Source organism: Coturnix japonica, chromosome 3 (assembly GCF_001577835.2).
Source record: "Coturnix japonica isolate 7356 chromosome 3, Coturnix japonica 2.1, whole genome shotgun sequence".
Lineage (NCBI taxonomy): Eukaryota > Metazoa > Chordata > Aves > Galliformes > Phasianidae > Coturnix > Coturnix japonica.
The window spans coordinates 87,667,872-87,680,808 of NC_029518.1; the positions used below are offsets into that span (position 1 = coordinate 87,667,872).

The 12,937-nt window shown below is 40.4% G+C and overlaps 1 protein-coding gene across 1 annotated transcript in view; it reads right to left on the reverse strand.

Moving 5' to 3' along the window:
• MBOAT2 (membrane bound O-acyltransferase domain containing 2) overlaps nt 1-12,937 on the reverse strand; it is a 69,003-nt gene that overhangs the window by 49,956 nt on the left and 6,110 nt on the right. The window contains exons 2-3 of the mRNA XM_015859410.2: nt 5,353-5,498; nt 3,051-3,128 (exon numbers count right to left, since the gene is read on the reverse strand). Of these exons, the coding sequence (XP_015714896.1) occupies nt 3,051-3,128; nt 5,353-5,498 (224 nt within the window). The remainder of the gene's footprint in view (nt 1-3,050; nt 3,129-5,352; nt 5,499-12,937) is intronic.

Below are 12,937 nucleotides of genomic sequence, written 5' to 3' on the forward strand. Positions count from 1 at the left end.
GTTATTCCAGCTCTGTTAGTCCTTCAGCAGCTTTCATTTTACAACTTCAATGTACCAGAAAATAGCTAAGTGATTTCCCTCCCCCACACCCCAAAATCCAGAAATAACCTCATAAATTATTGTAGTTCAATTCTGGACTTCTGGAACAATAAAACAATCATCCTATAACCTAAAGCATAAGGCAGAACATATTAGATACCAATAGCATACCTACTGCTTGGTAACACGAGACACAGTAGTACGCTATTGCTTGCTATTGCTTGTCTTAATATTAGCAGATTCATGAGGTTCAAAAGGACTGATTTTAAATGAGCAGATTTACTTTCTATGCTGTCACAGCTGGAACTTGAGCCTTATCAGTGAAGTCACTGAGAAAACTACTGATTCAGGGAAGCAACTGTGAGCCCTGGAATTGACTTTCCTTTCCACACAGGCAGAGGGACATTATTTACCAACCATAAAATGAACAATTATGTCAAAAGAGAAAGTTGCCTGGAAGCCTTTAAAAGCCCGTCAGTAAGTCACCTGTGCACGATTTGCTTACATAGCTACTAGCCAACAGTAGGCAACTGCTCCAAGGAAAAACTCTGCCATTCGGGGTTTTGTCTCTTAAGGAAAGCAGTGCTTTCAAAAAAACCATAAAAGGATACAGGAGGGAAGGGAAAAATAAAGGGAAAAAATAAAATAAAATAGCACCATATCAGTTTTACTTCCACATCTCTCCCATTACTGAAGTAAGGCTTTCATCTTTAACACAGTGTGCATTGCCAAGACTAACATTGAAAAGCAATAGCTGCAGAGAGTTCAGGTACTCCAGGAAGATCACAAAGGTAAAAACTTGGCAGAACGGCAAGATTTCAAGGAACCAAAGGAAGTACATGAAGAAAATGACAGAGGTCTGAAAGACTGTCAGTACCCAGCCTGAAAGTCTGTTCTCAAGAACACAGAAGTTCAGCAAAACTTGCTCCTTGTTTCAAATGGTAAGGATGTTGTAAGAATATTTTGTATAATATGCAAGTGATTTTCCATCCAAAATCACTTGAATCCATACTTCCATCATATATAAGTATTTGGTGTTCTGTGGTATCTGAGTTTAAGCAGCATGTAAGGTAACCTCTTAACCGGGACTGCCAGGTCTTCTACCTGGTGGTGCTCTTCTACCACCAATGCAATAGATCACAAAACACAATGCAGACATCCAGAAGTACTCTCAATAGCTGTATATACACACAACTACCAGCAGGACATGGGCAGGCCCATACCACCTGGCCTCAGGGCTGGAAAACGAGGGTGCCATAGTCCTTCTGTAAAAGGTACTGACATCTAGAGACACCGAGAGACTCTACTCCTCCGAGGGTATGGTAACAAATGAAAGAGATGATCTTATACATCTTGATCTTATAAATATGATCTTTTCTGTCACCTCTTAGGAATGGCTCTTCGAGCTTCCCAGACAGCATCCAAGCATTACTCCTAGTGTTGGCTGATGGAGGCCAAAACTGCAAACAGGTAATGTCCACAGTCCAACACTCTTGCTTGCTTGCTGGCCCTGCTCTTATTCATTATTTATTCAGCAGTATGACCCTCAATATGGTTTTTGAATATAGGAAGCTACAGCCGTATTTTCTACTGCTGCCAGAGAATGGCTAGCAGCAGAACTACTGTGCTTCCAGGTTGCCAGATGCTTAGGTTTTCTATTCATACTGCTGTATTGGCAGAAATGACCTGAAAGGAGCAACTATGAACTGACTTACAAGAACTTCTAGACACCAGACTAACTCTATTTCAGGTTGAGTTTCAACAACCATCTTTAAAGACATTCTAATACTCTCACCAACCTTACACCACGAGAGTAATGAACTTACTGTTCATTGCAGCCTTTATGCTATTTTGCATAGCTATGCAGCACAAGCATTATCCCTTTCACTTGAATCAGTCCTTAGATAGTATTAAAATACAGCTAGTAATACAAACTCATTGAATTCTTACATGAAATAAAAATATTGCTTTATTAATAAGGCTTATTTTTCTAGTCAGCTTTAAAGTATGAGCATCTGTTACATCTGTTACATTTTTTTCCTCCATTGAAAGAGCAGCTTTCTAGTTTCATCCAATGGTATCCTAATTCATACCATGATACAGCAACGTAAGCCCAGCAGTCAAATCTGAGTTCTACCAATCAGTAGCAGTATATAAAGGAGCAGAGTGTTACAACAAACAGGACCATGAAAGTCACCCTGGCTTCCTGTGCAAAGCAATTCTCCTTTTTGATTCTTTTACCAGCATCTTTCCTGACAGCTTCATTCACGTCAGGAACCTGTTCAAGCACAGATTTGCTGTTTTACTAAGCATTTATGCAGGAATTAACACTGTGGGATCCTAATTTGGTTCTGATCTCTAGGCTAGTGCAATATTAAAACACGCACACAGTAATAAGAGACATGTGCTTCCTGGTTTCAAGGATGATTTTAAAAAGGAAAACAAGCTATGTTCTGCATGGCTTCAGATACTGCTAAGCTAATCATGCACTCAAGCAAACCTAAAATAATGCCCTACATATTTAATTTTATGATGGTATTTTTGTCTAAGACAGCAGTCACTCTGTGCTTTCTTATAAAAGGAAGAAAGAAGAGCATGGCAAACAGTAGCTTAATACACATCTCACAGACTGACATATCTGTTCAGACAGACATCTTCCTTCTACAAGCAACAGATGTTATCAGAATACATTTATATCGCTATCTTATATTTGTGAGAAACCTAACATTATTAAGTAATGGCAAAAAAAATAATCAGAATGCTGAGAATGCTATTATCCCCACTCTCAGTGGGGATATTGCCAATTATAACAAGCCTCAGATATTCAAAAAATGAGGCAAAAATGCCATATAAACCATTTTCTCTCCTGGAAAAAAAAAAAAAAGAATCAGAGTTAGCAGAAATGAGATAGTGAAAGATCTGGGCATGCCACTGCAAATAGAAATGGCATAAATACACAACAGTAGCATTTTTAAATTTTTCTATTATTAAGCTTTAGAATAAAAACTTACTTGTGCATGTTTTCCACTCCTATTATGATCATGAGATAGTAGGAAATTCCACTTTGTATAACAAAATGTAAGGCATACCTAGGAGGAAAAAAAAAAAAATAAAAAAAAAATCACTCAAGGCATTTTCATTAATGACAATAAGCCACATTATTTATTGACTTAATGTTGATCTGAAGAGGTTTCTCAGATTCTAACCCCATCATTTTGACTTGAAAATTAAAATGCATTCTATTTAGGTTTGCAGCAACCCTCACTCCTCCCAGCAGCTTCCCCATTTAGCATAGCACAGACAGTAATAATGAGCAAAGACTATAGACTTAACTAGAATTCTCCGGCTAATAAACAAGAACATAAAAACATTGATAATCTTAAGGTACAAATAATAGGCCTTCCAATACTTTCATCTGGCATTATTTCATGAGTAAATAACATGAACGTTTTGTGGCTCAGTTCCCATATCTGTCACTTCGCCTGTCTGAAACAACAGATCTCAGATAAGGTCAACCATATTTTAGTAAGCATGGTATCAGCATAAGGGAAGATTTCCTTTCCCCAGCACTAAGTACAGCAGTCTCCTTGCCCCAGGCGGTCAGTAGCCAACTAAGGATGGGGAAAAGCATTCAGTCCTCAACCAAACTTGATTCACTTCATCACATCAGGAAGGTTGCTTTTTGAACAGATGGAGGGATATATTACAATAAAGCCTGAAGAAGCTCCGATTGACATGGATAATGTGTCAAGATAGCAGTCCCTGAAAATATTTCTTTCAGGACAAGTCTCATTAAGAGCAGCAAATTAATTTTTTGAATATGAGATCAATCATATGAGATGCATCTAAATACTATATGGAGTATTTCAGTTATAAACAAGTGCCATTCTAGGCCTTCGGCGCTATTGGCCATTATCCCCAGAGAGTGATCCCTTTTCTTCCTGTCCCACATCACCATCACAAGTGTTACAATACATTACAAGAGCAAAACACAACCAAAAAGAAGTAAAACCTTAAAAACAGACTTGCACAAAACACAAAACGAAGGTTTTCATTCTCAAGTCTCCCAACTACAACACTGAGATAGGAATATTGGTTACACTTGTCATTACAAGCCACACTTAATGATTTCTGCTTCCAAAGATACAGATACACAGTGTGCTTCTAAAGCTTACACAGCTCTCACCAAAACCACACACATCTGCTGTATCATTCTCCTCATTTGCAGCGAGGACCTTATATCTTTGACAGCAGATTGCTCAAAGCAAAATACCAGGGCCAAAAGTTGAATAAATGCATGGGATTTACACAATTACATATATAAGGAAATAACATATGTAAATCTAAAGAGTTAAAGTTTGATGCTTCCTAAATTTAGAAGTAATACTTATCAAATAATGTTGGACAGCCTCTGTAACATGTCAAAGTAGAGACTAAATCTGTGGTTTGGAATCTGAGATTTATTTATACACTCTGTGCACAGACACAGTGTGCACATGCTGTACACATCTTCCCATCTGCACCCACAGTCAGTGTAAATCTAAGCCCCCTGTATACTTAAAATTGAAAAAGCAGTTTGCTTACAGTGCACTGAACTGAACTGGCTCTTAATTCAGCTTGGGAAGATGAGAGTCATTTCATAATTTTGAAGAAGAAAAAGAAAAATCACTCAACTAAATGCATTCCCTTTATTAGCCCTACTTCCATTCCCTTTATTAGCCCTACTCCCATTCCCTTTATTAGCCCTACTCCCATTCTGTCTTGGTATGCTCTGTGAAGATCAAGATGGGAAAGCAGCAATCAGAGAAAATTTAATTGTTTAAACAGAACTCCTATAAAACAAAAAGAAACATATATAAATGTACCCAAACACCCAAACCAAGGACAGCTCTTTTTCAGGGGCTTGATACTACTGGGAACATCATCAGCTCTGCAGTTCTGGTCACCCTTCCTGTAACAAGTCAAATGACATTCAAGATTCAGTAGAAGACCTGGAGAGTTAGTGCATGCAGATAATGTTGAGGAGAAATGCTCTCACTGCATCTGCACAGTGTCCCAAGAGAACACCTTCCAAGCACATTTAAGCTGCAGCTGCTACATCCTCCCAAAGCCACAAGAAGGGAGTGTTTGCTACCAGCTCACAAATGGAAGGTCTTTCAAGACTTCTGCACTTCAGAAAATTTAAGGCACTTGCTGTACATTTGCAGCAGCTAAAAAACACAGGTAATGTCCTTCACATGAAAGCATCACTCCCTGCAAACAAGGCATGAAAAATTTATGAATCCTTTAAAAGTGAAATTAAGTGCAACTTACCATCCAAAACAAAAAAGTGCAAGATAAAGGCCCAAGAGGGTTGCAACAACATGTCTTATAAATGGGCTAGTTTTGCTTGAATGAAGGTACGTTCGAAACCAAATAGCCGCAAGCAAGGCAAACAGTTGGCACACTACGAAGTTGACCTGCATAGAAGAGAAAAAAAATCAATTCTCACACTTGTGTATTATAGAAGAAGCTGAATCTATAAACAGTTTGCAACTTGCAGGACTTTGGGCTCTCCCACAGCTCTTCTCACTGCAGGTTGCCCTCAGAGCTTCTCCCAAGAGCTCCCTCCACCAAGCACAAAGCAGGGCTCCCACCAGTTAGACACACAGAAAAGTTTCATCAAAGCTGAAGAGGCAATCCAGGCACATATCAGAAAAGTTCATTACAACAAGCCACTCTTCTCTCAGTCACAGACACATTTATGCTTCTCAGTAATGTGAAGATGTGGGTTTGTTTTTTATTTATCTATTACTTAATTACGTGAGTAGAACCTGGGACAACCTACAACCACTAACTACAGAACTCAGCTTCTTAACCATCCATAGTTTTTCCATTTGCAAGGAATAATTCCCCTTCTACTGTGCTACTCCAAGCTCGTCTGCACCAGCGAGTTACACAGGCATTAAAGCGCTAGCAGGGAAAGCAGCTGTGGGCACAGCACTGCTCTTCTTAACAGGAGCAGGTTCCCTAAACTCAGCTGTCACTTACACTTGGCCATCCATTTGCTTACTCCCACATTTACATTATGCTTTTAACAGTATCTGAAGAATCCTAAATGAATGAAGAGATATTCTTTCAGGGCATAGCTTGACCTGTTTTCTCTCCATTATACGCACTGATGCAAATGAAAAAGAACGAGACTTAAGTCAGGATGAGTCTCTGGATTTAGTGGAGAAGTTCCATACAAAACAGTTGGATTTTATGAACCACTGGAAGAAACAAGCTGATCAAACAAACAGAAGGGAAGATAAAAAAATAAAAATAAAGCCCAAGTAATTAACTATGAAGTCGGTACTGACACGTGCTTTGATTACTTCTTATGGAATCACATTACAGAATCACAGAATTATCAAGGTTGGAAAAGACCTAGAAGATCATCTAGTCCAACCATTACCGATACTTCCTGGCTAAATCACATTCCTCAACACATCCAGACATTTCTTGAACACTCCCATGGTCGGTGACTCCACCACCTCTCCCTGTGCAGTGCATTCCAATGCCTGACTACCCTTTCCGAGAAGTAATACTTCCTAATGTCCAGCCTGAATCTCCCCTGGCACAGCTTAAAACCATTCCCTCTAGTTCTATCACAGATTACACGAGAGAAGAGGCCAACCTCCAGCTCACTACAACCTCCCTTCAGGAAGTTATAGAGATCAATAAGGTCTCCCCTGAGCCTCCTCTTCTCCACGCTGAACAATCCTAGCTCCCTCAGCCGCTCCTCATAAGGCGTGTGCTCCAGACCCCTCACCAGGCCTTACATGCACTACAGAGTGATCATCTGTTTGCAACACCAGACTGGGATGTGGAGTGAGAGAAGAGAGGTCACCTCTGAAAGCAAAGTGACAAGCACTGGGGGAGAAAGGCCAACCAGATCTGGCTCCTGTGGTTGCCATGGCAAGGGGAGAAGTGCCCAGCATCTCCAAGCTGTACCATTGTCTCTACAAGACAAGGAGTGGACAAACTGAACAGCAAACCCTGAACTTCATAACTCAGGTTTAGGGACATGGAAAAATCCCAACCGACACAAAGTAGTACAATAATCTCTAAGGATGTGAGTTTACAGTGTTGGTCTTTGAAACACACAAGCAAATGACCCAAGCAACATGAGCCTGCTCTGAAATCCTTCCTCACAAGTCAGTCCAGTTAGTACGGAGTGCTTTTAAACTGCTCTTCCCAAGAAGGCACAGATGGATGCACGCTGCGATGCACAAAAGACACCACCACAACATTCACATAGCACCTCAGGGCCATCCCTAACCCTACCCATCCACCCCTAACATTTGCCTCACAAGGCACAGAAACATGGATTAGAAAGCACTAATGGTTTTTACAGCCTTGTATTATACCAGATGCCCCCTAAAGCTTTAAATACATATTGACAAAAGCAAAATACACATAAGTTAAGAGTTAAAAACCACGCATCTCCCATTTAGCCTTTACATACACCTCCTCCTGGTAACGCTCCTCTGTTCTTCCCAGCTGGATTTCTGCTTCATTCAGCACATGGACAGTTGCCCAGTTTTTGCCTGTATCCTCCAAGCCATTAAATACTTACCATCTGCATCTACACCAAATAGAAAACCATACATTTCCCCACAGGCATGTTTATGCAGATCTGACCACAGCATGGGAAGAATATACAAGATAATGAAAGTCCAAAGTGTAAACTAAATGACCACTAATTTCAGCTGCATAATTTCCAGCACACGGTGCCTGGTTTTTCAGTCAGTACTTTCAACAGCACTTCAATTGGAGCTGTGCTTTGAAAATACAGCTTCAGCTGCTCTTATGAATATTCAGCATTCCTATAAATAAGGCCCAAAGTAGCTCAGAATGCGAGCAAAACCTAAAGTCATCATGATGACATTTTTATTACGTTATTTCTCCAGACACAGATGTGAAAAATAGCAAAGCAGGAAGACCCGTATTCTGAATGAGGAAAGGAGAACACATGGAAGAGAAGTTGTGACCATTGCAGGGCTGTCTCACAGTCAGATAGATAATCCTCATCTGAGGCTTCTCCTGATGTTTAAACATACACTATCACAGGCTAAGTATTCACTTAGAAGACACTTAGAATATCTGATTCCTTACATTTTAAAAAGAAACAAAACACAGCATTTCTAGGACAAACTCAACGCTTACCTGTTTTGCAATTACCAGTTATTGCTTCAGCCCAAAGAACAGATTCCTGTCACTCCAGCTATCAAAAGTATCAACTCATTTCACACGGAAATAAGATAAATCCCCTGTCGGTCCTATAGGAAGCAAAAAGGTTTATCAAATATCAACCACGCCCATCCTGCTCACTTCCAATTCCAGCATCTACACCATGCTGTGGGGCAAGACAGGTGGGCTGCTGAAGCAGCCTCCCAAGCATCCTCACTTAATGATGCCTCAGCATGCATGGTACAGCATTGTCCACACAAATCAGATATATGCATATTTTAATTTAACCTGAACTGAACCAGAAGATACGTTCCAAAGGAAATGGGACATTTAGCCTGTGACTAGACCTCATCAGAAGCAGAATCTCCTAAAATCATCATAGCATCAGTGATGGGCCTTCAGTAGCAACATCACCCTACAGATACACTGCTGATGCACCACAGTACATGACGTGAACAAAGCCAAATTTAACATTCAGCCTTTTCTCAATCACATCTCCCACCTTCACTTGGCCTCAACTAGCAAGAGCTCTGCCCTGAGCTGCACAACCACCAGCATTAAAGTTGGGTACTTCCTGAAAGCTGACATCAAACCCTTATAACCTTCTGAGTATGGGCAGAACACAACTTCTAAATACCTCATGACTTGGTCAGATGCAAGCAGAACACCCTTAAGGAACAAAGATAACTCACCACGAAGGCAGCATGATTCATTCCATAAACCCAACTCTAGCTTGTCTTCCTTAAGTCATAAAAGCCACTCCTACAAGCAGCTCAGATTTTATGGAGGAATAAAAACTTGGACCTATTTGAAGATGATATATATGTGTGTATATATATATACATATATATATATATATATCTGATCCAAGGTGTGGAACACCAAGTTTCACCCACCCCAAGGCGTTGTAATTCAGTATATCTATAAAAGAAAAACAGAGTTTTTAACCTCCCCATGTTGGACATTACAGGCCATACCACTTGCATACACTGTGCAAATGTCAGTAGAAAGTCTGTAACTAAACTTCTTTAAAAAAACATTGATTCTAGACTTTTAGATGTTTAAACACAATTTGTGACATTGCATTTGTAAAAACACTCTTTCTCAAAAAAAAAAAAAGCATTTGAGGAATCTATTCTTCATATAAAGAAAAGAAGAAAAAGGTTATCGACTGCTCAGCATTTCCAGCTTCAGAGATTTGGCAAAAGCATCTAATCTGAACTGCTAGAAATGGCCAATCTTTGACACAGGCAGCATCTAAAAAATATTAATGGTTTATTAAAGGTTCACATTAGGATGAAATATGGATCATCTCTCTCAAACTCATTTTTAATACACTGCCATGCAATTTTTATTCACTGATTAAGACTTCAATGACAGTAACACGTAGAAGTCCCATATTGGTGCCCATTGAATACTGCTCTTCATGCCAGTTAAGTCGTGGCCATTTCCCTTTCCCCAAAGCTATCAGCTGAAGACTCAAAAACTAGAGTTTTTGACTAGAGATGTTCTCCAAAAACTCCTTCTGACACAGGAGAGCTGATGCTTCCCTACGGCACCCAAAGAGCAGTGCAGACAGATCTCATTCTGTCCAATTTCTAACCTTCACCCTGCAGAAAAAGAATGATCAGCTTGCGCGATGATCCTGTAATAGTCTACTGGCAAACCGCTAAGAAACCAAAAGTGACAACTATTATTATTTGAAAGCAACAATCAGTTTTTCAATCAAAAAAATAATCCTGTGACAAGAACAATAGATCCAAGTATTGGTAATTTACTCCAATTCTTTGGGAAAGGTCAGAAAAAAATCTAGAGATTGTGGATATCTGATGAAGTTGAAGGATACTTGAGCGTTCCATTCAGAGAACATCACAAACTGACAAGGCATCCCTCTTTCAATTCAAAGGCCATAAACCTTGTGGTGATGCTTTCAAATCCATTTTTGGTTCAAATGATACCAATCACCTTCCACGATGAAGATTCAACTCATCAGCACTCCCACCCTGACATCTCAATCTCACCCCATGAGGAATATGAGGAAAAGGACGTGAAGCAGTAGCAATTGCTTTAGGTATTATCAGTGTGGGAGACGTTAACTCAGTGTTCTTAGTAGCAAAGACTGTGCCGCTCTATTTTTGTAGACTACCCAATGTGAAGGGATGGCCATTTTCAGCCCAGACTTCCAAGCACAACTGCTCTAAGAGCAGCCACTTGCTCTAAGCCTGTGCTCTACCCGCTGTTTGCCAACTTCTATGATACTGGCAAAAGCCTTCATTAGCCTTCATCTTTTCATGAACTTTAGGAAGCAGCTTTAAACACTTAGATTCTGAATGCTGTCTTTCCAAGCTGATTGTAGTCCAAAACAAAGACAGACATGACTGATGTTAATAATACTATCTCTATTTCCAGTACCAAATTTCAATTTCTAGCTTGTAATTCCTAATTAAGTTGGAAAACAGCATATGCATTTCACGCTGAAAACAACCAGTGCTCATCCATCAAGGGTAGGAAGACAACTGAACAGTATTCTCAGCTCATAAGGGTGTAGCATTATCAGATTATATGCACTGAGCTTTGAACACCCACGTGTACACAGCAATAGCCAAAATCTAGGAAGTAAGTTTGCTCCAAAGGTGGAAACTGCGAAAAAGTCTGGGTATTTTTGGTGGCGATATCATCCCTCACCCCATCCCTCCCGTATCAGTGACAACCTAACACGCTGCTTCTGCTGAGCAAAAACTGGTTTGGCCAGTTAAAGATTGCAGAACTCAGACTAAAAAGGCATAAATGTCTACAGCATCAAAACAACAGTCTGGGATTCTGTTGACCAGTTGTGGTTCCAAACAAAGACCCATTCAGCTACTGAGCTATCCAAAATGTGTCGTCTTATTGCACACACATACACATCATGATTAACCTTGATCTCTACTTTGCCACTTTGATTTGTTCTATCAAATAGTGTTAGTGTTTTCTTTGTACCTGTTTTAGGTTCCATGAAAATAAATAGGAGGTATTAATTGCAGAGCAACCTATGTAATGCTTAAAGTAATAATTATATAGAGCATACACCAAGTTTTTACAGCTCACTTTTCTAATCACTTGAAAAAATAACCAACATATTTGGGACTACTCTTTCTAAATATAACCATAAACATGTACTCTCGCCATTGCTGTACTATTATACTCTGGTATGCAAGAAATTGAAACTGAAATCCCACTTTAACATTAACACTTGTTTATAAAGATTACAGAAATCCAGGAACAGCTGCGGTCCCTTTACTAAGCAAGTAAAACAAACATTCCCCACCCATCACTAAAACATTAAGGTCAGCTCCTTTGTGTTCTCAGAAGAAAAGAGAAAAGGGGGAAAAGGACAGGATCTCACTGGTGTCTCCATCATTTCTATTAGCAGGAAGTCAGAGGCCTGGAGCATCTCTCCTATGAAGAAAGGTTGAGAGAGCTGGACTTGTTCAGTCTGGAAAAAAGAAGGCTTTGGAAGACCTCAGCGCAGCCTTCCAGCACTTGAAGAGAGCTTCTTATAAGCAGGAGATAGAATGACACTTTACACATGAAGACAGTGACGGGGGGCAGTTTTAAACTAAAAGAGAGGAGAGTTAGATTAGAAGTTAGGAAGTTCTTCATTTAGAGGGTGGTGAGGCCCTGGCACAGCTGCCCTGAGAGCTGTAGGACCCCCATCCCCACAGGGGCTCAAAGACAGGGTTGGGTGGGCCCTGGGCACCCTGAGCTGATGGGGGGGGCAAACAGCCCATAAGAAGTGTTGGTGGAGGTGGGCCGTGAGGTCCCTTCCAGCCCAACCAGCCTGTGATTTTATGAAGCTGGCCGCCTCCAGCATCACCGAGCTCCATCAGCAGACACAATGCATAATGCAGCCTGCTAAAGTAATGGATGCTACTGAGAGTTGCTACAGCTTTTCAAATTAATTCAATTTCCTTTTTCTCCAACTTCTTATATTCAGAGAAGCATTTGTTAACACATTCAAAGGCCAGGCCTTCTCCTCATCTGGCAGCCAGCATTGGGCTTCCATACATTTCCTGCAGCTTCAAAGTGCCACATCTTCTTTCCAGCTTCTCAGACTCTAAAAGAAAGAAACAAACCCAAAACACCACCACAACACCATCCATTGTTCTCTGGATTATTAGCCCACTTTCTGAGGAGCATGCTTAGTATTTGCCGCTTGTTAGATTCCTTGTTAAATGACAGACAGGAAGAAGTAAAAAATCAAGAGCACCACTGCAGCAGAAGGCAGGTCAGAAAGAATAGGAATTACCTATAGAGGAAGCACTGCCAGTATGGAAGACACCAACTACAGTTGGTGAACTGCACCGACTTAAAAGTGGCACTGGAAAGATGCATGCATTAGGCAAACAGGATTCTACCTGACTGTGTGGAGTCTTTCCACCTTCCAAGAGAAAATAAAACCCCTCAGCCTGAACTCCCTTTGGAAAACAAGAAAGAAGCAGGGGAACCCGCGCAAGTCAAAATAAGCAACTTGATAAAGACAGAATTGTAAGTGTTGGAAAAGGCCACTGAGATCATCTAGTCCAACTGTCAACTCATCACCTCCATGCTTACTGAATCTCATCCCTTACTGACCCTAAACATGTCATAATTAAGGCTGCTCAGGATGCAGCACAGATCTTCATTGGGTCAAAAAAGGTAAACA